The sequence below is a fragment of the Nelumbo lutea genome, chromosome 3 (genome assembly GCF_056320005.1).
Source record: "Nelumbo lutea isolate HS-2025 chromosome 3, American lotus-T2T, whole genome shotgun sequence".
Classification (NCBI taxonomy): Eukaryota; Viridiplantae; Streptophyta; class Magnoliopsida; order Proteales; family Nelumbonaceae; genus Nelumbo; species Nelumbo lutea.
Genome location: NC_142686.1, coordinates 36,026,008 through 36,053,087, shown reverse-complemented (window position 1 = coordinate 36,053,087; position 27,080 = coordinate 36,026,008). Strand labels below are relative to the sequence as shown.

At 38.3% G+C, this 27,080-nt stretch overlaps 1 protein-coding gene across 3 annotated transcripts; it reads right to left on the bottom strand.

Annotated features, from left to right (window-relative positions):
• Positions 1-5,299: 5,299 nt before the first annotated feature.
• Positions 5,300-25,083, bottom strand: LOC148864233 (PPR containing protein). Of its 3 annotated transcripts, XM_088981263.1 has the most exons (9): positions 24,984-25,083; positions 24,441-24,785; positions 23,647-23,770; positions 23,166-23,507; positions 22,920-23,082; positions 20,083-20,206; positions 19,931-19,996; positions 15,510-15,752; positions 5,300-5,605 (listed from the first exon to the last, which is right to left on the bottom strand). In XM_088981263.1, exons 2-9 carry the CDS (start codon positions 24,621-24,623, stop codon positions 5,504-5,506), a joined length of 1,347 nt encoding a protein of 448 aa, XP_088837389.1. In that variant the 5' UTR covers positions 24,624-24,785; positions 24,984-25,083; the 3' UTR covers positions 5,300-5,503. The 3 variants fall into 3 exon arrangements, with proteins under 3 accessions (XP_088837389.1, XP_088837388.1, XP_088837385.1); XM_088981262.1 differs by lacking the exon at positions 15,510-15,752; XM_088981259.1 differs by lacking the exon at positions 5,300-5,605 and having other exon boundaries at positions 15,303-15,752; positions 24,441-24,819; positions 24,984-25,017.
• Between the last annotated feature and the right edge of the window lie 1,997 nt (positions 25,084-27,080).

The window sequence follows — 27,080 nt, the reverse complement described above, 5'->3', positions numbered from 1 at the left end:
AAACTCCAGAGAGAAGAAAAGCTATTCAGCCATCTTCGTCCCAGGAGTTCTCCAGCAGCCGCCATCCCCTCTTGCAAAATTAGATCTTTGCAGAAGAAAGAAGTCAAGAAATCAGTTCTTGACATCAGTCTTGCAGAAAAGACTAAAAAGGATTCAGTGTTCAGAGTTTCCAATGGGTTCTTGCGAATGATCCAATGTGTAGGACGCACCCTGCTGATTCCGTTCCATCCACAGCTATGTCATCTTCAGCAGGAGCGAATCTTGGTGTCTTCTTTGGGCGTGAACACTAACTTTGAGAGATACTGTTTCTCCAGATCAGGTATAATCCTCCCTTTTTCTCTTGGTTCAGATCTGATTCGATTATGGTTCAAGTAAAATCATTGAATATTGTATTCTAAATTCAGGGAATATGATTCTCAGTTGGGAGAAGGTAGAAAAATTTTGAAATTCGCCCACCCATTCCACACTCTTCATGGTGTCCATTAGATGGATCCTACCATTCTTTCAACATAATCATAAAAAATCGTTACATGCAGAGCACATGCACACTTATTGTAGTGATAATGATATGTATCTCAGAAATTCTAATGAAACTAATATTTTTCAAAACAAAGTTAGACTTCTGTAAAAATAACTTAGCTTCATCAATAATTTTTAAGATGTTATATGGCCATTAGCTAGCAAGCATGCCCTCTTTCATCCTTCTTAGGCCATGTTTGATGATTAAGTGGTTGTTAAAAGTAGTACTTGTTGTTTAGCAAGGTCCAAAATATTGATACGCCCAATACGTTGGTAGGGGCGTATTGAGCGAATCAATATTGCTTTTTCTTGTGTTTTTTTTTTCACAACCGGTTCAAGGGTCCGGTTTAGGGCTCCTCCACTCCATGTACCGATCAGACCCTCGATACACCCATTGTAGGGGCGTATCGGAGGGGTCCCAGAATGATACGTATCGTTCGATACGTGTTGATACTTTGAACATTATTTCTTAGAAGTACTTATTTTAACAACCACTTAAAGCCATTTGGTAACTTACTTGTCAAATCACTTATTATGTTTTTAAGCACTTATTAGGGTGGAGATGTTTGGTAAGTTACTTTCCCCATAAGTTTTTATATTGACACAAATGACAATTTTAGTCCTCATTTCATTCATACATAAATACAAAGATTTTCACAAGTTATACCATACATTTCAAATGAGAGCCCAAATGGACCCCACATCATGACAACTGAGAGCCCATATGGATTTACACGTGAGTCACCATGTAGACCCAATTATAATAATAATAATAATAATAATAATAATAATAATAATAATAATAATAATCAAAAGATAACCAACGTATTTTATCACAATTTAAGTTTCAAAGCCCACAAAATCTTCTATTGGTATTCCTACAATTGGAATGATGATAAACAAGCTGATAATCATCTTCATACGAATCTTTCAACATAATAAACACAATAAACACCAATCTAGTAAAATGAGATCTGAAACCTAGGACCATGTAAACATTAGAGAATAAAAATCATTAGAGAACAGCACTCTATTGTAAACATTAGAGAATAACTGAACACTATTGTGCTTATTGTGCCGTTCACAATAAACACAATAAGTAAACAGAACTCTATTGTAAACATTAGAGAATAAAAATCATTGACAGAGGAAAACAGAAAAAAAAAAAATGCAGGCAGTTATCTTCCTTAATAAACAAAAGCATGCGACAATCAAAGCTTCAAGGGGAAGCTATGATGGGACGGGATGGGTATTAAGAGTTCTAATGGGACCGGTTCAGCAGAGCTTCATCACCAGTTCCCTTCTGAATTGTTGTAAACATTAGAGAAGAAAAATCATGAAAGATAAAAACAGAAAAAAAAAAACGCAGGTCTATTCTCTAGCAGTTATCATCCTTACTAAACAAAAGCATGCGACAATCAAAGCTCCAAGCGGAAACTATGATGGGACGGGATGAGTCTTAAGAGTTCTAATGGGACCAGTTCAACGGAGCTTCACCATCAGTTCCATTAACCGGAGGTTGCAAATTAAAAGGGAACTTACTTAACTCATATGTCGGCCTTATAATAGAAGAAAGTGGCCAAACAACAGGTCCGCCGGTCACTTTTTCTCACTGCTGATCGTCGCCGATGGACCTATAACTGGGTGCAGTGCTACCTGGTAGATATGTTCGAAAGAGAGGAGATGGAGGTATAACCCTTGCATGGGGGTATTTTAGGTATTACAAAAAATATTATGGACTAGTTCATCCCATTTTTTTGGAGAAGTACTTCTTTAAGAAGTGCTCTGAAAAAAATAAAAAAAATAAAAAATAAAACTAACTTCAGGTCACTTTTTAATAAGTACTTCTTCCCCACTTTTTTATCAAATACATAAAATCACTTAATAACTACTTAATGTGTGGTTCCATCTCTTAAAAGAAGTACTTATAAGTGTTCTCAAATAAGGGCTTAACCCCTTTTGAATCTTGTGGTTTATTTGATTTTTTTAGAAAGAACAATGAAGGCTTAAAGCATTATTGCACTTCACTAAATTCTCTTCAAGAGGCATTTTACTTGTCCAAGGCATCACTAACCAATTTAAAACAAAGGTGTCTCATTGGGATGGATGACCTCTTGGGAAATCCTCATGTTGCATCCAAACTTTTAACCAACTGGTGGTGTCTCAATTGGTAGGATCTCCAACTTGTTGTAGCAAAGACCTATGATCAAGTCCCGCTGCCACCAGGGTTAGGAGGTTATGGGGATGGGGACGGGCTGCCCCCCATTGTGTAGCCTCATGATGCAAAAAAAAGGGGGTGTTTCACTGCTTTATATCAAACTATAATTAAAATGCTTTATCTTTATGTGAGGTGGAGCCTTGTTCCTATTTTCCAATGTGCATCTTCAAATATACATGTAAAAATTATAAGAACAAACCAATTCCTTAATTTGGGTTGTAAATGCAACCTGGGAGAGAGATGCCTAACCTCTTCTCTGTCCTCGATCCAATTGCACCTTTGAATCTCTTAGTTGGAATGCATTGGAGTGAAGTTAGAGTCACCATGTGAATGATCAATGCTTAGCAGGATGGTCCAATTCTAGTGGTGCAATGTTGTGATACTAGAGAAGGCATTCGAGTATCATGATGCGATGAGACATCCATGTGGTGTGGTAGCCTCTAGATGGGGATGTAGGATCTACTGCATGGATTCACACTATCCCTAATAAGGGAATTCTTGGATATGGTGCCACTAGTAGGAACTCTAAAGGCCTGTTTGTTTACATTAAAGTTTGACATCTTAATACCTTTGAAATTGCAATAATTACTTTTAGAGGTGTATTGGAGTTGGTGAACTTTGTGTTTCTAAAATCTGAATGTTGAGTTTTGAAATATTACAGTTGACCATTTTAACCCTGGATATGAGAAAATTTGTTTAATTATTTAACAAACTAATTAACAATTAATGAAATGAATATAAAATAATTTATAAATAATGGAATTGACTAAAAAAATCTAAATAGGTAACTATTTTAAAGAATTGAGAAATTATTAATTAATTAATAATTATTTAAAATAAACAATTACATAATAATTAATTATGTAACTATTTATTTATAATTTGTATCCATTATCTAATTCATAATAAGAATAAGAATAAATATTTTTAAAATAATTACTATTCATTATTTTTATAACTAATTATTAATTATATAAGTAAATAGATAAATAAATATGCATAGATAATTAATAAAATAATAATAATTTGTATATATTGCCTCATCATCATCATTGTAGCATACATAAAAGGAGAAAGCTTTGGGGAGTAATTCTTGGAAAACAAAAGAGTGGAATCATATGAAAAGAAAGGATAGATTAGACGTTAAAGCTGAAGTGCAAAAATGGAACTAAATGCTCTAGTTGCATTTGAAAACACATGAATGCTTTTCAATATTTAAGAAGGAATGGGCCCTAATAATTGGAGATGGGATCTCTATTCTCTAGGGGGAAGGTTCAAAATATTGATACGCCAGTAGGGACGTATCGGGCGATATCGATAGTTTTTTTTTTACTTTTTTTTTTCAAAACCGATTCAAGGGGCCGGTTTAAGGCTCCTCCACCCCCTGAACTGGTCAAAACCCCAATACAGCCCCTGTAAGGGCATATCAGGAAGCCACCGGCACAATACGTTATCAGACAATACGTATCAATACTTTGAACTTGTCTAGGGGTGGTGTTGGTGCAAACAGGGAATGCATGTATGGATTCATCACCCTCTCAATTCACTTCAACTCAAACTCAGCAATTGCAATGGGCTCTAGATACCTCTTACTAGATGCCTAAAGCTCCTCGAAATGATGATCCATGAAGATGGGAGTCTTTTCAAAACGGATGAGCTGACGCCTTGTATAGCTTTTGCCAAGGGGTAATATAAATCTCAAATGACTATAAATATAACCATACAGACATTTTTTCGGTAGTTTGTTAAGTTTTGAATTACCAGGATGCACTTGTGGAAACGAAGTTCAAAATTTCAATACATATCAAGCGCATTGTATTGTATTGTTGGCTTAACGATGCACCCCTACAGGGGTCGTATCGGGGTGTAACCTGGTTCAGGGGGTAGACCAGCCTTAGACCGACCCCTCTGAACCAGTTTCAAAGAAAAAAAAAAAAGGTGGGCGAGCTTCAATACAGGCCGATGCGCCCCTATCAGCATATAGGTGCATCAGCCTGTATCAAATATTTTAAACCTTGCTTGGAAAATATTTGGAAATGGTTAAACAATTAAAACATGCATATATACTCCAGGAAACCAACAACACAATTTATATTGAAACTTGAAAATATAAATTTTATCAATACCTAGGAGTTTACAAGTTATTGGAGTAGTAGGAGTTGATGGATAAAAAAAAATGACAGTACATGTAGAATGATCTCACATCAACATGAATTGGGGCCAATACTACGTCACTTGGCATGTTTTAATTTCTGATCTCTCCCCAAGAATGGCTAAAAAGCCAAGTGAATGGATTGCTCCGGAGTTACCGAGCTAGACTGATCTCCAACCTCGAGATAATGCATAATCTGCACAAGTAACATGGCATCATCCTGTAACATCACTTCCACTCCCGTAAGTAACTCATCTGCAGGCTCCTTGCGTTGAGGGGTGGAATAATCTTTACTGCCCCACCTTATAAATCTATCCAGGTATGAACTCCAGCATGTTCAAGTCAGTACTGGTATTGTACCGAATTCAATATAAGTTGTTCCAAGAAAAAAGAAGAAACAAATATCCATATGAAGAATTAAATTGAAGACCCAATTTTCCATCATCAAGCATTTCTTGGTTCTGCATCATCTTTATGAATAAGAAAATTATATTAATCAAGCTTACTGGCTATCAATTGACCTATCTGTACAATGATTCAAAGTTTGCTCTCTGCATCTCAAAATATTTACAGTTAGAGGGAGTAGCATCACAATATGTAATATTAAGAGGGTATCATATTCCTAGCCTCTTAACACCACATTCTGAGCAAAACTTGGACGTCTCTCTCAGATAGGGGGCTCCACATTCATCACAAAACTTTGCAGGACTCGTTGGCTGAAACAAAGGATAATGTTTAAGAGAAACAAAAACAATAATAAATAAATAAGCCAGGCAATTCATGAATACAAAGAAGAAAAATGTCTTAATATATTTATGGAAAATGTTTCAATAGGAAACCCTATTAGTAATTAATGTGCAAAAGTTGTTCAGTCAAACTGAAAGCCAAATAACTTCAATGTCTTGTCCTTTGCATCTTTTGTATAACATTGGTTTTCTTCTCTCTTTGGGTGCAGGTGGACCCTCCTCCGGATGTAGCAAGCCTATTTGACCCAAGTTTCTTCACACTACCTAGGAAAAGGGGTAGAGTGATGTGGAGGGCAACCAGAGCAGTCATCCTTTGGTCAGTCTAGGAGGAGAGAAATAATAAGATTTTTCCAAGGGGAAGAAAGATCTAAAGAGCAGGTCATTGAATGCATAACCATTAAAGTCCTACACTGGCTGGAAACAACTGACCTGTTCAAAGAATTTTCAGCCGAGGATATTCTCAGGGGATGGTCAGTAGTGGCAAATTCTTCAACTACAAAGACTGTGGTTCAGCCTTATTGGGTACCCACAACAAAGGGTGAAATTGAATTTTGATGGAAGCTCTTTGGGTAATCCAGGACCTTCTGGTTCAGAGATGGGGAGGGTAAGCTGTTAGCACTATACTCTGGCCCCATAGGTGAAGGAGATTCTTTGAGGGCTGAATTGTTGGCCCTACTACAAGGAATAAGGCTGGCGAAACAATGGGGCTTTCAAAATTTTGGGGGAGAAGGAGACTCTAAACTATTAATAGGATGGCTGCAGACAAAAAAATTTGGGTGCATGGACTCTTAGACAACAAATGAGGGAAATACTCTACCTAGCAAGGGAAGTTGGAGTAACATTCAAGTGGGTAAGAAGGTCAGCCAATTCTGTGGCTGATACGCTAGCAAAGCAGGGGACCTTCAGGGAAAATCTTTTTTGGGCTGTGCTGTAAGAATTAAAGTTGTTTGGGGTCAACATTCATATTCTGAATGGTTGACAGTGTACATGATTAACTATTAAGCATAATGAAAGTTACTGTTTCCAATCAAAAAAATATATTTCCCGTGGCCTAGCTGCAATAGACATGTGAGGAACAGTGCAAGAGAGACACAATCACTGGTATGTGAGATGCTGAATATACTGACATGTTGAAAATATCCACACTTAATTTATATTCTAATATCATATTTGTTAACAAAATAGAGTCAATACAACGCTATATACCTAAATAGTTGGCAGGTATTGCTTAAGGGACAGCAACCGAACAAAAGGTCTTGTGCCTTCATTTTTCCACATACCACATCAGAGGGGACTTTGTTGCAAAGCGCCCCTCCCCCACCCTTCTCCCAATTATGTAAACATCAAAACAGTTCTTTATAATCACCCCCTACTAAATGTTACCATACAGAAGACCTATACTGGCAAGTATACCTAGCATGATCAATATATGGAAGATATCAAGGCCCTCTACTTCTAGAGTAGGCCAAGCCCAGGCCGAATTAAGAATGTGAGAATTTTGAGCATTTTCTGACATATATTTGTAGAGAACACTGATGTGGGCCCCACTGTGTTCGTAGGACAGCAGTGTAGTTATTTGTTTCAGTTATAGTGGTGTCAGTTTGAGTCAGTTTGTTAATTCAGTTGTTATTTATTTCAGCTTTTATTTACTTTATTTATTATGTAAGTACCAAGGGCAGATGTGTCATTTCCATTATGTACTAAACATAACCTATAAATATTAAGAGAGTGGCGGCGGCAGATGAGTAAGAATCTGTCCCTCCTTTCAACAACTTGTGTTCTCTTGTTTCTCTTCTATTCTCTCTCTCCTTTCTCCCTCTTTTTCTTCTGTTTTGCAAACCTAAAACCTATTAGGATTCAAGACTAATTACAGTCTTGATCTTCTACTTGGTATCAGAGCCTATCTAGGGCTTCTCATGTGTGTCTAGTCCAGCCGACCAGATGAGGACTAGCTAGGGCTGGAAGCTTTGAAGAAGTTTTTCGGTGGCTGAATCTTGGAGATTACCAGGAGAGGTTCGCAGCAGTTGAAGACTTGTCGCGGCTTGCAGAGAGTTGGTAATCAGGAAGAGGCAGCAAAGGTTAGGGTTCAGGTAACCCTAGAAGACAGTAAACCGAAGTACATAAGTAAGTTTTTTTTTTACCGAGTTTCAGAGACTGCAATCAGTCGAGATAGGTTGGACCTATCTAGAAAGAGGGGCCGAACTGTGTTCAAGTTTGTTCTAGGGTTTGGCTTGCAGAACTGTGTTTAAGTTTGTTTCTAGGGTTTGACTGTTGGGCCGAACCCCCCTCTTCAAAGGTGATTAGTTTTTAGGGTTTCATATTGCCCTATGACAAGTCCCACTTGTGTGGACTACTTGGAGAGTGCAACTGAGCACTTACTTCAGACCTACAGTTGAAACCCTAATTTTGCTCTCGCAACAGTGGGCCCCACAGTAGTGATTTCAGAAAATAGCATCTCAGATTGATAGGCTGCCCGGTACTGTGCATGCTGATTGATTTCAGATCAGATTTGAGTTGATTTCTTGCATATACTGTGATAGGCAATTGATTTCAGATCAGATTTGGGTTGGTTTCAAATCGGATCAGATCATATCAGTTTTGTGTTGGTTTCGGATCAGATTTCAGACTTGCTTGTTTGACTCTGTTTTCTGGTATAGTTGCTCTAACAGTTTGTAGCCACTGAATCTTGATCAAAGATGGAGTTTAAGGGTCAGGGAGAAAGTAGTTTTGGAAACCACAGTTATGGTAGTGTATCTGAAACCGGGTTTCAGATTACAACTATGAGATTTGATGGGTCAAATTATTTGGAGTGGGCACAACCAGCCATGATGGCTATTGGAGGAAGGGGAAAACTAGGTTACCTCTTGGGAGATGTGAAAGAACCTTTCAAGGAGGACCCAACATACACCAAGTGGGTTCAAAAGAACTATTTGGTTATGGCATGGCTATGTAATTCTATGCAGCCACATATCAACCGAAATTATTTGTGGGCAAAGACAGCCAAAGAGATATGGGATGTTGTGAAAGAAACATATTCCCAACCCCTTAATGTTGCCAGAGCCTATGAACTAAAGTGTGAGGTGAACAGCCTTAAACAAGGAGAGAAGCCAGTTTCTGTCTAGTTCTCTACCTTGAAATCCTTGTGGCATGAAATTAACCATCTAGAGACTCTTGAGTGGGAGAGTCCCAAAGATGCACAGACTCACAGAAAGCAAGTCGAGACGAATAGGGTATTTGAGTTTCTGGCTAGTTTGAATTCAGAATATGACATTATGCGACAACAGATATTGACAAGAGATAGTGTGACCCTCTCTCAAGCATACTCCCTGGTGCATAGTGAAGAGACCAGGAGGAAAGTCATGATGCAGCTTCAGCCTCTTTCCCAGCCTTGACAGCTATTAAACCCAAGCCAGGGGGTGACTCAGAAAGTGACCGGAAGAAGGAAGATAAACGGGATCTGGTATGTGAACATTGCAAGAAACCCAAGAACACAAAAGATACTTGTTGGAAACTACATCCTCACTTGGTCCCAGCAAAACTAAGAAATAAGAAGGGTAATGCTCATATGGCAGTGAACACTGATTCAAGATCCTCATCAGGCACATCCCTAGAGACTTTAGCTGTTGTTTGGGCTGCCCTCATACAGTTGGAAAAGGAAGTTGGGAGTTCAGCTCAGCCATCTCAATCACCATCAGCTCCTGCCACATCTACATTTGCACATTCAGGTACTTGAGCCTCAGCTTACCATGCTTCAGCTCCAGGTAATAATGATCACTGTTGGGTAATAGATTCAGGTGCATCTGACCATATGACTAGCTTGCCATCTTTGTTCACTTCTTATCACTTGTCCTCTGGCCGAGATAGAGTATCCATTGCTGATGGCTCTCTTGTTCCCATTTCGGGCAAGGGGGACATCAACCTATCGGATACTATCTCTTTATCTTCTGTCTTGCATGTTCCTAAGCTTGATACTAACCCGCTTTCAGTTAATAGTATTACCAAACACATGAACTGTTCAGTAACCTTTTTCCCTGACCGATGTGTTTTTCAGGATTTGGAGACGAGGAAGGTGATTGGGACTAGCCATGAGACGAACAAGGCATTGTATGGTTTGAAACAGTCACCTAGAGTTTGAGGTGAAAGATCTTGGTGCACTACGGTACTTTTTGGGTATTGAGGTTGTTAGATTCAAGCAGGGGATTTTTATCTCTCAAAGAAAATATGTTCTAGATCTGTTGGCGGAAACTGGAAAGTTGGGTGTTAAGTCGGCCGATACACCCATCGAACAAAATCACAAGATTAGTGCAGATGGTGGGGAGCCTCTTGAAAACAAAGTTATGTTCCAACGGTTGGTTGGAAAGCTTCTATATCTCTGCCTCACTCGACCGGATATCAGCTATGCAGTTAGTGTTGTTAGCCAGTACATGCACTCCCCTAGAACTCCTCATCTTCTTGCGGCAGAGAGAATATTAGCATACTTGAAGAGATGCCCGGGTAGAGGTATATTGCTCAAGAACAATAACCACATGAGGGTGGAAGTCTATATAGATGCCGATTGGGCTGGAAGTGTTGATGACAGAAGGTCAATTGTGCCCTGGTGGGAGGTAACCTTGTCTCTTGGAGGAGTAAGAAGCAGAGTGTTGTTTCCCGCTCTAGTGCTAAAGCGGAATATAGGTCAATGGCTAATGGAGTGGTTAAAATCTTATGGCTGAGGTCACTACTTGAAGAGTTGGGTATTGACTATGAAAAGCCCTTAATGTTGTATTGTGATAATCAGGCAGCTATTAATATAGCCCACAACCCAGTGCAGCATGACAGAACTAAACATATCGAAGTTGATCGACATTTTGTGCGATAAAGGGTCACATCACAAGAAGTGTGTCTTCCGTACATCGCATCTAATATGCAGCTCGCAGATATCCTCACCAAGATTGTACCAAGGAAGAAGTTAGAGACAGACCTTTCCAAGTTGGGCATGATAGATATCTACTCCTAACTTGAGGGGGAGTATAGAGAACACTGATGTGGGCCCCACTGTGTTCGTAGGACAGCAGTGTAGTTATCTGTTTCAGTTATAGTGGTGTCAGTTTGAGTCAGTTTGTTAATTCAGTTGATATTTATTTCAGCTTTTATTTACTTTATTTATTATGTAAGTACCAAGGGCAGATGTGTCCTTTCCATTATGTACTAAACATAAACTATAAATATTAAGAGAGTGGCGGCGGCAGATGAGTAAGAATTTGTCCCTCCTTTCAACAACTTGTGTTCTCTTGTTTCTCTTCTATTCTCTCTCCTTTCTCCCTCTTTTTCTTCTGTTTTGCAAACCTAAAACCTATTAGGATTCTAGACTGATTACAGTCTTGATCTTCTACTTCAACCACAGCAATACCAACAATCAGTCTTCAACAATGTTTTAAAACGCAGAGGCGTGACGTTAGGCGTTCCACTACCTAGAGGCGTGAGGCAGTTCAGAACATAAGAGGTGCAAGCCTCCCGAACACAAAGAGGCGTAAGCCTACTTAAGAGGAGGGGGGATGAGGTGGAAGGAGGAGGGATAAGAGGAAGGAGGATCTCATTTTTCTTTATTTTTAATTAAAATCATTTATATTAAGAAGAATGAAGATGCATATCACTAGTCAGATAGGGGGCTGAGGGGTCTGGGGGCGAAACCCCTTAGCCAAAGGGGTCTAGGGGCTTAGTCCCTCAGCCCACTTTCTTTCCCTCCCTTTCCTTTTCTTTTCTTTCCTTTTTTCCCCTTCCCTTTCTTTCCTTTCTGTTCCTTTCTTTTCTTTTTTCTTTGTTTTTTCTATCTTTTTACATGGGGTGTGCATGAGGTGTACGCCTCTAGCACGCCTCATGAAAAACGTGTATGAGGCGTACACCTTAGAGGTGTCAGCGCCTCTAGCATACGCCTCAAGGCGTTTTAGGGGCACCTTGCCTGGAGGCGCGCCTCCCACGCCTTTTATAACACTGGTCTTCAACCCTATAACTAAGGGAAGAGATTCTACAACGTTTGAGTCCTTGATGCCAACTAGGCCAGAAAACACCTTACTTACAGAACCCAATTGGAATAGCATACTTCCCAAGGAAAGGGGTATATGCACCTTTTTAAAAGATCCGCCTAGACATACAGACAAGGTGCATTTTGATACCTTCCCTTTGCTTGAACCCAAGCAACATCAGTTTCAAAAGGTATTTGCCTAGTGCGACCAGATGCACACCTGGGCTGAGGCACAAGGCAACCCATGCATGTACCATTTTAGTTTTTATACTTCTGTTTTTTTAAAATTATTGTAATTGTCTATTTACTTTAAGAAAAACCCTTTGGCAGTTGCTTGTGACCTAACCTTGTATAGCAGTTATGTTGTGCAAATTTTTAAAAGGAAAGCAAAGATATGCCCAACAAAACCTAGCTGAAGTACTGCAACTAAGAGAAAGACAAAGCAAACATTTCAAACTTGAGGAGTTTACTGTTTATAAAGCTTGAAGAAGGCAATAAGCAGTTCCACACATCATAACAGGTTAGAGGTATGTATAGCTTTTTCTTTCCTTTTACTTTCTTTCTTGACTGAAACAGCTAAAACAGCTAACCAACCCACCACCAACTTGGAATCCCCTTCAATTATTAACCTTTTCCACATTCAAGTCTCTTGCAATCTGAACACCTTGGATAACAGCAAAAAACTTAGCCCTAACAGAATCCCTCACTCCTAACTGGACCCGAAAACAATGCAACAACATTAACAGTAGGAGTGAGGGATTCTGTTAGGGCTAAGTTTCATGCTGTTATCCAAGGTGTTCAGATTGCAAAAGACTTGAATGTGTAAAGGTTAATAATTGAAAAGGATTCCAACAATGTTATAAAACGTGGAGGCGTGATGCGAGGCATTCCACTACCTAGAGGCGTGAGGTGTAGTTCAGAACGCAAGAGGCGTAAGCCTCTCAAACACAAGGAGGCGTAAGCCTCCTTAAGAAGTAAGGGGTGGGGTTAGGAGGAGGATGAAGAGGAAGGGGGAATCTCATTTTTTCTTTATTTTTAATAAAAATCTTTTATATTAAGAAGAATAAAGATGCATAACATTAGTTGAAAGGGGGGGTCTTGTCAAAGCGGAGGCAGAAAAAATTAGGCTGCATCAAAAAGGGGGCAGGAGGTCTGGGGAGTGAAGCCCCCCAGCCGAAGGGGCAGGGGGCAAACCACTTTCCTTCTCCTTATCTTTTCTTCCCTTCCCTATTCTTTCCTTTTCTCTTTTTTTCTTCTCTTTCTTTTTCTTTCCCTTCCCTTTCTTTTCCTTTCCTTTCCTTTCCTTTTTTTTTTCTTTTTTCTTTTTTTTCTGTCTTTTTATATCAGATGTGCAGAAAGCGCATGAGGTGTATGCCTCTAGCACACCTCATGAATGCCTCTTGCACCTGAGGTGTATGCCTCAGAGGTGTTAGTGCCTCTGGCATATGCCTCAGGGCGTTTTGGGAGCGCCTCAAGCCCTTTCACTATTATTCATTGTTGATAAACGAAAATTTTTGTTAATCGTTTTCAGTCCTTCTTTACCCCAAATAGATATTAAATAGAACGAGCTATTTTTTTTGCCACTGTAATTTTGAAAATGAACATTTAAATGCCCTTCCAAGGTAAGTAAATATATCCGAAACATCGCCTGGAGGCTCCCACGCCTTTTAAAAACATTGATTCCAAGTTGGTGGTGTAATGGTTAGAAAAACCAGACTGTTATTTGGGCTTATAGGAATTTAATGAGAGAGTTCACTTGGTTAACCAGTAATATGACATTAAAAATACAATAGTGGTAAGAAGATTGGCCAACAGGATGGCAGACACATTGGCTAAGCAAGGGGTTAAATAGGCGTCCGTTGTATTGGGCTAAGTTTTGATGTTTGCACTGGACAGATGAGGGTGCACCTTGCATCTCTCCTTGGTAAGCTTGTATTGTTTGTTACTTTGTTAATTATTAATAAACTTTACTTACTTGTCAACAAAAATTAATCCATACTTGATCTGGTTTTCATACCATATGCTTAAAGCTTCAAATATCTTCAGGATCTCATAATGTTAGGCTTTAAACACATTGAGTCTAACTTAACCTGTATGCCATTCCCTAAAATAATATCAAGACAGCCAACGTGTATCACATTAAAATCCAGCCAACTACCAACTACTTAGCTGAGAACCTGAGGTTATGACACATGAATCTTCAGATGCCCTCTCAAACAAATAATACAAGGCTATAAAACCATTCTCAAATAGTAAATAAAAGCTTCTCACATGGCATATCCAACTATCTTCATTGAATAACCCCACTTCCCCCCCCCCCTCAATTTCTTTTCCATCAATCCATACAATAGATGATGTCAAGTATCCAATAAGCAACCTTTATGGATTAGGTACTTATCCAAAACTTATGTCCACATCAACCATAAAGGCTTAAACTAGGGTGCAGGATTTGGACAGGTAGAAATGGGTTCTATGCGACTATACCAACCCAGCTTAATTCCAAAAATTTAATGGTGAACACAAGGCCAATCAAGGCCCAAGCATTAACCCATGTGACACCGCCCAACCCTGATACAATATGGCTGAGGTTGGTTGGTAGGGCTTATAAGCTTAAGTGCATATCACAGTTAAAAACATATGAAGTCACAAGACTCAATCTAAGCCTCTTACAGATACAACAAAATAGTAATCACTAGTAGATGTGTTTCTGATATTCTCAATTTTGATAATAGAAATACATAATGCATATGCAGTCTGCTTGGGTTGGGTTACCTGAGGCCTCAAACCAACACTATCCCAACTCATGGTTAGATTCAGATTCAAAAAGGTCAAGTTGGGTGAGACAGGGCTCAGATTGAACCCTAACCAAGTTGCATCCATACAATATACACTTTTCTCTATCAATGTATTTATACACATGGAATTGTATTATATATGCATGATAGAAGCATAACCATACTGAAAAGAAAAGGGCAAAGGAATGATTAGCCATGGAAGCTTTATCTACGAGTGCCTGTAGAATGCTCAAACCTCAGAACCAAACCAACAAAACATACAAAATCCATGCTCTATAGTATCAACTTAATGCTAGAATACTGTTGTGGATAAAAGGGCTATTACCCAATGTTGGTTCCAGAAATCTGGGGTCTTGGGAGGGATGGACTAGATATGGACTTTTGGCATTTTTACACAAAGTAGCCACTTACAGACTTGAACTATAATTCTCACACCTGTCAGCCCTGATATTTACCATTGCAGTATTGCACCAAGCAATAGTTCCTTTTCACTCCCCAGTCAATGTTTCAAAGATTGAAGGAGTCTCTGTTTAAGAAAATGAGAAAAAATAGGTTGAATAAAAATACTTACCAGTACATGCAAGCGCCCTCCAACATGACCTCCAGTGAGGGGTTGCAAGCAAGACATGTGTTGGGGCATAGTTGGTGATTGATGGGCATGGGTCATCTCAGGCAAATGTGAAGGTCCACATTGATGTGTGTGAGAAAAATGCGGTGCATGTTGATTCTGATGGATGGGTTGATGATGGGTTTGGTGGAGAGCATGAAACTGAGGCTGATGGGAGAGTGGTTGCATATGATGTTTGGAAGGAGGCTATAAAAGGGCTATTACCCAATGTTGGTTCCAGAAATCTGGGGTCTTGGGAGGGATGGACTAGATATGGACTTTTGGCATTTTTACACAAAGTAGCCACTTACAGACTTGAACTATAATTCTCACACCTGTCAGCCCTGATATTTACCATTGCAGTATTGCACCAAGCAATAGTTCCTTTTCACTCCCCAGTCAATGTTTCAAAGATTGAAGGAGTCTCTGTTTAAGAAAATGAGAAAAAATAGGTTGAATAAAAATACTTACCAGTACATGCAAGCGCCCTCCAACATGACCTCCAGTGAGGGGTTGCAAGCAAGACATGTGTTGGGGCATAGTTGGTGATTGATGGGCATGGGTCATCTCAGGCAAATGTGAAGGTCCACATTGATGTGTGTGAGAAAAATGCGGTGCATGTTGATTCTGATGGATGGGTTGATGATGGGTTTGGTGGAGAGCATGAAACTGAGGCTGATGGGAGAGTGGTTGCATATGATGTTTGGAAGGAGGCTGCCAACAAATAAAAGCATATAAGCATCCATCATAACAAAAATTGTTGAAAAAAGATATCTAGCTTAAGTGAACCCTGTTCACCACAACATTGCATTGAAATCATAAGGGATGTGTACCTGCCGAAGCATGTTCACACACATATACATACATGCATGCATGCACATACAACACACACACTACCCAATTAGTTGGTAACATCCCAAAAGTGCCATGGCTTTGGTCATCCTGAGCTCCCTATCAACAATTTTCATAAGGATGTTACAATATGTACAACAATCCTTGAATTAGATGCTCTTTTGTTGGCTAGAAGTGTCTGATCCATGTCTAGGTTATGGGATCTATCCCATCATTGCTTTGTTGAACATTTTGGACAAATAAGCACCTGGGCAAGCACTTCTTAATTCTGATGGGTAGAAGCATCCAACCCATGCAACAATAGGGTTTGGTCTATTCCTTAACTCATTAGTTGGGCATTTTGGATAAACAAGAATATGTGCAGGGTACTTACAACAATGCACCACCATCCTTGGTGACATCAGGGCACAAATTTATTTTCTCTTGACAAATAAAGTTAAAAAAGTATTCAGAAATAAATTGCCATCTGTACCTATCATGCACCATGCAAGATGAAGAAGATCAAATATTCAAAGTTATAGATGAATTAATGGAGTTTCAAGTTACAATACCAGAGAGAAGGCACATCAAGTAATTCACTCTAATTGTGACCTTGTTTTTGAAAAAGGCAATGTATTATATTGAGATCAACAAAAAGAACCCCCCCCCCCCCAAACAGCAAGGAGACTATTCAAATTGTGCCCAAAATTTTAAGGTGTCAAAACATGTCCTTTGGCAGATTACTCCTTTGATGACTTAAGGAGAAATTGGGCAGCAGTGGCTTTTACAGTCTCCACAAAGAACAAATCACAAGCTGAACGGAAACCCCCACCAGATGGAGTGGTAAAATTGAATTTTGATGGTAGCTGCCAAGGTAACCCAAGGCCATCCAAAATAGGAGGGATTCTGAGAGAAAAAGACAACAACATGTTGTCTTTATTTTCAAGTATTAGACAGTTATGCCCTTAGCTCCAATCAGATTGATGTATCTTTTGACATTTATTGTAAATGAATAAAGTACATAATTGATTCATGTCATTGTGGTGTGTTTCTGTGTAATACCCTTAAACTAGACGCTTATGAGACTCGTGTTAGTTTAAAATCTTCGTAGCTATTGGATAGATCTGGGGAGATTTATCCTGTCAAGACTGACACTGATGTGCTACCAAGTTGGTTGGGGTAGCTTGTCTCAGTTGCTAGGGTGAGACCTGAGGTACATACAATGTGGGTTTTCTTGAAACCCTGAACCGGACCAAATTCCAGTATTGCCCTGGACCTTGGAGATAGATGGGCAAAACTGGAATGTTACACTTGACTCCTAGACTCGATTATGGTACTGCACTAGGTGTCAGATTGGGCTGTCTTTGATATGCCAATCAGTGAGATCCTTAAAGGGGGTCAAAACCTATGTATGTTGGGACAGTCCAAGAATTCACCTAAGTGGGTGATTATAGTGACAGGATCAACCCCTTTGTCGAACAAAGTGAATGATCGAAGAAGGCATTCTCTCTAATGGAAACCTAAACTATTGGCAGTTGATTTCAAACGTTGAGATTTGTTTTGCAAAATATATTTATATAGATATATCAATGGTTTTAAAATGTTTGCAAAATGTTTTACTTCCCGGGATCCATATGAGTAAAGAGTGCAGCACTGTTCCTTGCAGCCGAGGGAGAGGTCATCTCTTGTCGAGTAGTGTTTGATCATTATGGGCTAAAAGGTTAAGTGTGAGACCATTTAGGGTAATACCTGATGGGTTAATATTGCATCTGCCCACAACCATTGGATTTTCATAAGGTGGCTGGACCCAAAGACCATTTAGTGTAAATGTTGAGCCCATTAAGAGCCCATGGTGATGGACTCAGGGGTTCACTATCTCCTATAATGAATTCAGTCAGGCCTTGTAACAAAGGCTGAGCTGAACCCATGTGACTGATTTGTAGATCAATGTTTGGGTCCCACACCATACAAAGAGAGCCAACTGGGCAACAAGTTAAGGGATAAGTGAGCACATAAGCTCAATGGGCCTAAATCCCAATTCGAAATGGGCTTAAATTAGTTAATTAAAAGGAAGCAATATATGATTTATAATCTGATTAGGATTAGCTAAAAGGATAAGATAAGTCTTATCCATTTAAGAGTCCAGATCCAAATATCATGTATGGATCAAGAAACTCTCTCTTAATTAGATTAAGAGGCTGATCCAAAGAAGACTATAAATAGGGGGCGAATTCCTTAGTTTAACACAACAACCTGCAGAATTCTCTCATATTCTTGCCATCCCTACCCAGTTAAATCTCCTCTTGAAGAATTGATCAAGAAAGGTTCTTCATATTGTTCATTGGTTGAAGAGACAATTTGAAGACATGCTCACCAGCCCCTGTTCAATTCTTGTTGAAGAATCTTGGTTCTTGCTGAAGAGCCATCCTGTTGATCCTGCTTCATCACACTGTGTCATCTTCAGTGGAAGCGGGTTTTGGTCTTCTCCTTGGGCGTAAACACCTTCATTGGGAGTTACTGCTACTTCGTATCAGGTATATCCCTCTCCTCCCTTTTGGTTTCAAATCTGGTCGGTTTTGGGTTCAAGATTGATACTTGAAAATGCAGTTTTCTAAAATAGGGAGTGCGATTCCTAGATGGGAGAGAGAAAAATTTTTTTAATTTCGCCCAACCTTCCTACAAGGGTTCAGCCATCCATATGATGGATCTCTCATCCCTTCATCAGGATCAGTGGGTGTTGGTGATTCTGTAAGGGCAGAGTTACTAGCAGCGGTACAAGGTACACAAATGGCCAGTCAACTTGGAGTGAACAATTTGATAGTAGAAGGGGATTCCAAGGTAGTAGTGGGCTGGCTGACAAGTCCAGAAACAACTTGTTGGGGCTACAGGGGTCTGTTAAAGAAAAATAAATGGATGAGAAGAAATATGACAGTCAGGTTTCAGTGGGTCAGCAGATCAGCAAACGTAATGGCTGGTTCTTTGGCCAAGCAAGGGTTGTCAAGGGGGTCAGCAGATCAGAAAATATGACAGTCAGGTTTTGGGCCACTTTGTAATTGTTGTGTACGTTTAGTATATGGTTCAGTCCTCAGGGGAGGTAACACCTCGTGCCTCCTCCTAGGCTGGCTATACTTTCATTATTTGAATTAATAAAACTACTCTCATAAAAAAATGATAAAAAATTTATTAGAGCATAATAAGGCTCACAAGAGAACATCCAGTAGAGGCGCGAGATGCAACCCCGACCAGATTAGCACATTACAACTGAGCCCAGAATAATTCAGATTTATGCACCCCCTGTTTTGCAAAGAAATCAGCCATCCCATTAGCTGACCGCCTTTCCCATTGGACTAAAATTGTCATATCTCTGACCGCCACTTAAATCTTTTCATTAATCCTTTTGTATTTCCAAATTACAGTTTCAGGTTCCTTCAACCACCCCATTACCAGTTTAGAGTCACCTTCTAATCAATCGAGAGAGCATTTTGATTCCATCACCGTTAGCAACGAAGATCTGGAATATCACACATCGGTCAATCAAAGAGAGATTCAATAACTAAAAGAAAGCTTGATTTTTTGGGAAATCAATTCAAACTAAATGAATAGAGATGGAATCAAACAGATTCCTGAAATAACTTCCTGCATATTCCTCAATCCCCCAGCTGCTCAGAAAACATGAGAAGCAAATGAATAATCATCTGCTTCCAAAAGAAATTGGAGAATTTCTTAAAAACCCTACAAAATCAATTTGTTCCTTTTCTATGACAGATGGTCAGAACTTCATCTGAGTTTGAATCCTACTAAAAGGTCCACTAGAGATCAAAAATTGTTAAAGAAAACAAGATGTTTCTTTTGTCCCTTCCAAGTGATCGGAAAATAAATAAATGGTTGATATGTTCAAGATAATTACATATTTACAAAGTTCCATCTCAATTCATCCTATATTATTACATCCAGATTCCAGAATGTAATATGGTTCCAAAGGATGAAAAAGATATGGACCTACAATCAAGGATAAAGAATATATCAAATTATCAACTCCAAAGAATTAGTTAAGTCCTTACTTCACTAACAGGGCGAAATCCCGGGGCAGTAGCCATTGCAGAAGAGTTTTCTGCTCCAGAAAATGCCTGAAAACATTTGGAGAAAGGAGAACAGATCAGGTTCATCTTTAACTTTAGTCACTAAACCCAAACAATGGATACATCAAGCTTACTGGCAATCCAGGAATATTAGACACAGAATGTGATGCAACACGCCTATACTTATGCCTAGGTGAATAGAACTTATAGTCTCGAGCTGAGACAGCTACTTCATGCCGACCAGTCAACCTTTTGAACCTGCAGTTTGTAAGATGTTTATCAAAAGAGAAGTTGAGAGATGAATAATTCAAGTCGCAACCCATATTTGATCTCAACTGAAAACTACCAAACTTCCAAGTTACATATGTGTATAACATAGAATAGAATCCAGTAACAAGTTGTATGTCATCAACTTTTATATTTGAAAAAAAAAGACCTGCTCAAGGTTCAAAGTATCCGATCTTCAAGTACAAATGTATTGATGAAAAGATTCATCATGTAGAATAGTTGTTCATTTATGTTAAATAAGCTAGAGGATAAAAAAGAAATGTAATGTAAAAATACCCTCAAGAATCAATGGAGTGTCAGACTCAGACGCATGGCTGACATGACACAGCATCCATTTAGGAGAGCCAATGCAACACAACACTACATAGAGCATGGCCTAGCATGCAAAAAAAACACTTATTCTTTGAAACAGACCACTTCTTCTAGATAGGGATGGCAACAGGTAGGGTACCCACGGAAGTTGCCCTTCCCATTCCCAAACCCACCTAAGCACCCCTGGTCCCAAACCCATTTAACTTTTCCCCCCAACTTTCCAAACTTGTCCCACCCTTAACTCATTAAACCCATCATGACCTGTCTCACCAATTCAAATTCAGTTGCCTTAATTAATGCCCATTAAACTCACCATAACTAACTCTATTTAACACTCCATTTGCCATAATTAACTCCATAACTAACTGTATTTGGCACACCACTCGTCACATTAATTAATTCCATTAAATATATGCATCTCATAATTAACTCAATTGATTTCATTTAAGTCCATCTAAAACCACTCATATAAAATTAATACATTGTTGGAAGGATTCGAACCCAAATTGCTTAATTAAATGTTGAAATATATGTATCTCTCTTTTATGTTCTGAATAAATTACCTTACCTTTCCCCAAAAAAAAAACATATGTATTCTAATCACAAGACCACTCCACAATATCTTGTTAAACTAGCATAGATATGCAACCATATTATGTTCGTGTTTATTAAATAAAGAAAATTCATTTGCAACTACCAAAGTTTGTACTTAAGTAATCTTTTTTTTGTTTTAAGGAAAGCCCTTAGGCTAATTTGTTGCATCAAATCATTTCTAAGTACAAGCCTGAGAAAATCAAGAGGTAAACACCAAGTGGTAGTTCTCTAAATATAACATCCAAATTTAGCCACATGATGAGCTACCATATTGCCTGCACACATAGAACACAGGAGATCAAGGTTTGGTGAAAGCCTTGTAATAGTGTCCGGCAGTTAGCAATGATATTTTTTTATGAATACAGTCAGTAATAATTGAGTTCAAATGCAAGGAAGCTCACATTGAGGATCCAAGAGGAAGTTGATAATGTGTAGTGCATCTCCCTCGACAGAAACTCTTGTTATGCCCAGGAATCGGACCATAATCAGATCAGATCTGAATGTGTTTGCCTCTATTATCTCAGTTATCCATTTAAGAGGTTATATTTTTTGGTGGCTAACTTCATAAGAGAATATAATTTTACTACCATGACATATCACCATTATTTATTAAACTTAGTATATTTTAAATTTTGTAACCTTTTACATCATTATTAATGAGATTTGTCATATTAGTTTGCTACGCTATGCATGTATATTTTAATTATCTACCATTTGTCGATGTTTCCTTGGGATATTCTGGTAGTTTGCATTTCACATTTGTATGGTGAAACTACAGTTGATATAAGGTCATAAATTATTAAAATACGTGTTTCTTATGTATTTATACCTTATTTAGAGTTATTAGAGCTACAAATTAAATATAAGTCATATATTTTTAGTAATATATTTGAATTTCCATGTTGTTCCTTATGTATCTATACCTGTTTACTTTGTATGTTATTTCTTATAAAATATATAAGATATATTTAATGATATATACATTGTGTTAAATATAATTGGGTTTGGGTATCGATAACCATAAGGTCAAAACCCAACCCTATAGGAGTATAGGATTTTAATCTAAAATCCCAAACCCTACAAGGTTTTGATAAGTGTGTCCTATTAGGATTGGATAGCCAAAATTTTCCATGAAATTGTCATACTACTCTAGACATTTCCAATGTATTTCCCATATTTGGGTGATCGACATTTCAACTAACGCCAACATTTTAAACTGTTCTCAACAATCCGACTGATCACAGAACCCAAACATTTGATTAAGACACTGGATTGAGGAATCTGGAGCCTACGAAGTCAATGTTAAGGTCAGAATTTTAGGGCTTCCAAGTACAGGTCTTACTAAAAAATCCTCAGGATTTGCAGCAAGTAATAAACTAATAATCAGTTAAAAGTATGCTCCTACGGGGCAATAGTCGCTTTTCTGGAAGACAAAGAAGGGGCTTTTAAGTTAAATGTTCAACGGATTGCAAAATAAAGGTGCTAAAATAAAATGCTGAGAATCTTCAATGCTCATTAATTGCTAAGAAAATTCATTAGAACTTACGAGAAGCCCAATACATTTTAAAAAGCTTCTTTCTTTTTTGGTCTTCTTTTCTTTTTCCCAAGAAATTCCAATGCAAACAAAAAATACTAGAAAACTATTAACAAGGTACAGAAGATCAACCAATGTAACCTCACCCAAAAATTCCAATGGACATTGTGTAACAATTTTAACAAACTGTTCATGAGGTATCAAAGAGAACAAATATGCAAAAAATATAAGATTCCAGCTTACCATTCTGCATCATCAATAGACAAACTATTTGGTTTTTCAACAATCACCAGACCATTGACAACTACAAAACGAACACGCTTCTCTTCTTGTATCACTAGCTCAGGAAATCTTGTCCTTGTTTCGACAGATGTTGCCAATTCCCTTCTTTTAAAGGTACAGGGTCCTGAAGTGAAAGCAATTGATACAGATCAAATTAAGGATGAAATAAACTCAAAAAGAATATATTGCAAAAGGACACAGTAATACCTTTCCTTGGAAACTTTTTGGCTAGCCTTCTATACAACCCACCAGCTGCTTCAAGGGCTACCCCAATTGTCTTTTCGCGAATACCATTTAAGGAAGCAAGTCTCATATTCACTTCATTAATTAAGGTCTCATATAAATTTGCGACATACATTAAGGGCAAAACAAACCTTGGATCACCTTCATATTGAACTTCTCTTGGCTTCCTCTTGTTTAGTTTATCTTGGCCCGATTGGGAAGCATATTCTGCCTCAGTATCCTGTACTTCAATTACATGCTCACTAATAAAATGATCCACAAGTATTTGTAAAAATCTCGCTCTTGCAGTTTCAATTGGGGAAATATCTGGTTTCAGTTCAAATAAAACTAATCAGACATATTCAAATTGGAAAATCCCACAAATATCCAACATGTAACCCAATGAACTTCCAAAATGACATTTTGAACAATTTAACTAAAACATAAAAGAGAAATTAGAAGTCACCATCAATAGTCAGAATATCATATGTGGACCTTGAAGACCCACTATTTTCAAGACCAGAGCGATCTTCTTCTACTCCAACACCATGAAGCGGTAATGAATTACTATAGGATTCGTGTATGCAGTCCTGGAGGATTTAAAAAACAAAAAACATAAACGCAAATTACTGCAGCTGCCGCGGTTCAAAGGGAAAAGAAACGAACTTCCCTTTATTATAGCAAATCCAATAGACTAATTTATAATTCCCATTAAATGTGACAAAGGAGCTAACGGCCTACCCCAAAAAAATAAATAAATAAAATAAAATAAAACAAAATAAGTTCCCCTGCAATACTGAACCAAACAGTTGAAGTTCTTGAAGGGCAATAATTCCAAAATGAATTCGAGTTTGAGTTCAAATTGGTTCAAGCTACGCTGGAATCAGAGTAATGAGAGTTCAAATTCTAGAAAAGGCTGAGCACGAAAGAGAACAAAAACAGAGAAAAGTAAATGTGACTAATTTATAATTCCCATTAAATGTGACAAAGGAGCTAACGCCTACCCCCCCCCCCCAAAAAAAAAAATAAATAAAAAATAAATAAATAAAATAAAATAAAGCAAAATAAGTTCCCCTGCAATACCGAACCAAACAGTCGAAGTTCTTGAAGAGCAACAATTCCAAAATGAATTCGAGTATGAATTCAAATTAGTTCAAACTACACCGGAATCAGAGTAATGACAGTTCAAATTCTAGAAAAAGGCCGACCATGAAAGAGAACAAAAACTGAGAAAAGTAAATAATATCAATACAAACTTACAACAGAACTGGATTCATCATCGTTCCCCAAGCTATCTTCAGTCACAGCATCACGCTCCACATCACTGATGCCTTCAATCTCCCCAGTCCTTGCATCCACAGTGTTGAGATCATGCATGGAGCTTCCAATATATGAATTGGCCGACCTCAGATTGTAATGCTGAACAGGAACTCTAGTTCCCATCGCTCAAAACTAAAGAATCCACACTCCAAAGTCCTAGAGCAGTGGCCCTCCGCCCTCGTACTACCGTCTCCAAACCCTAGAAGTAGAAGATCAGCAACCAGTATCCACTCCCACCATTTCGAAGAAGAAGAATAGAAGTGCAGTGAAGCAGATGCCGGATCCCTGAATCCATGGAAGGTTTTGAGATGTTTTCCCGCTTCAATTTTAAGGGAAAGAAATAAATGAGAAAAAATAATAATAAAATTCAAACCCTAACGGCTATTTCGTTAGTTTCTTCACTTTCTCGGTGACGAGATTTTTCCAAAATTTTTTTTTTTTTGGTTTTTTCTGTGATTTTCTGTTCCAAACCTCTGCCCGTACCTGAGCTTTCGACTCCGGAACCAGTTTCCAAGCCTCTCTGATCTCCACACCTGCTTCCAGATTCTTTAAATAGTCAACCCTTGTATCAAAATAAGCCAACCCCGTGCTCCGCTAGATTTTACTAATATGCCCCCGGTCCCGAGGGGCAACCGGGCGAGGGCCCATCTTTTCTTCTTGGGTTTGAGCCAGGTGGGCACATATAGCCCAGTTGAGCCACATATATAGCTTGATTGGTCTTAGCCCGTGTTTCGTTAATCCAAAATAGGATAAACCTCTTAATTACCCACTAAGTGTTTACGAAATTGACGAACTGTATTGTTATTGTTTATACTACTTTTTGATAATTGGCAAACATGGAAAAAAATGAAATATCGAATTTGTCCTTTACTGATCATCAAGTTTTCAAAATAAAATCCAATTGATGAAAAACATCTGATTTCCAATTATTTTCCAAACTCAATTAAAGCATAAACTCATTCTCTCTCTCCATCGCTTGTTCTCTCTCCACCAGCCCCACTTAGCGGCCTCAGCCCTGAGTCCCGCTGCACTGCCGTAGTTGCTCTATTTCTGTTGCGTCTGCAAAAGCCCTACTTAACCTACCTCGAATGAACTCTCTAAGAAATTTACAACTTCTAGACGATAAAAACAATGTTCAGAACATTGGCGCATGAAAATTTGATTGCGTGAGGTATGAAAGGTTCTTTGCCTCAACTCTTTCCCAGTAATCCAACACAGAGGCTTGAAACAGAGGTATACATCCCAACCATGCCTCCACTTCCCCAAGTGGATTCTTCATTGGATAAATTTGAATGGAGTTCCATAGAAGTCAGATGTAGAAGTTGAGAGTGGGCTGAGATCTCACAGCGAGCTGACAATGATTGTTTCTTGCAATAACAACAACCAAGCACAGTAATGATCCCTTAAGATTGCAATGTCAACATGAAAAAAAAAAAAAAAAAACAAAATCAGAAAATATTCTAGTATTAATCTTTATGAGGTCAAATCCTTTTTTTGCCTTTTTTATTAAAAAAGCAAAATAAAACAAAGTTTTACTCCATAAACCAGCATATTGTCATCTTTCTTTCTTTCTTTTTTTCTAAAATAACTCTGTTCATCATTGGTTGGTTCATTGCTGGTCAAAAGAAGATGTGTAGATATAGCTGATAGACATTGGTTTTCATTCTTTTAACCTATTCAACTTTATGAGGCACAGCATTGCAGAATCAATGGGAGTTAAAAGTTTTATCTGCTGAGCATTTTAGGGTTCCACTTAAGAAAGGAGAAGAAAAGGATAGTTCTCTTGTGTAAAAGCATCCCGAGGTATCATTTCCTTACTTTGCATTCAGTCATCTATGCAGGTTAAAATGGTTAAAAGTCGATTCATCCTATCACATAATCATTGATTCCCAGCTAAAGCCAACCTTTGAATTTGTTAGAATACACAAATCAGGGGTATTTTGGTCATTTGGGTTTATCTATTTGAGAGTGAAATGTCTATTTTATTTAAGTTTAAGTTATGTGTCCCATCACTTATGAAAGACAATATGGTCTTTATCGTAACTATGTTATTGGAGATAAATACAAGTGGGTCGGCTAGAGGTGGACTGATTTTTCCTAATCTGGTTGACCCTCTTCTTCTCTTCTTCTTTCTCCTCTTCTTCTTCTTCTCTTTAACCTAGAATCGAATAGGGATTTCACATGATATTAGAGCAATAAAACCTAGTTCTCGTTTCCCTTTTTTTCTTTCTTCACAGTTTGTCTTCTTCCTAGGTTCGCAGCCAACTATTTCAGTTTTCTTTGTTTTTCTTCTAGCCTGAGTGGAAGCTCGACAAGAGGCCAAAAAGGAGTGGTCGTTTTGTGGTTTTGGAGGTGAGTATGCCTCCAGTTACTGTGGTGGTGGTCATTGAGGTTGTGTACTAGATGCCCTTTATTCTATGATGCAAAGAGGGATGTTTGTGGACAGGTATGAGCAGTTCTGTTTTTTGCCCAAATAGTCGATTGTAAATGTTGTGTTTTTGTTCAAAATACTTTTTTGTGGAGGTTTGAAGTGATTAGTATGCATATCAGCCTTGTTCTTCTCTGTTTTTACCTCATATG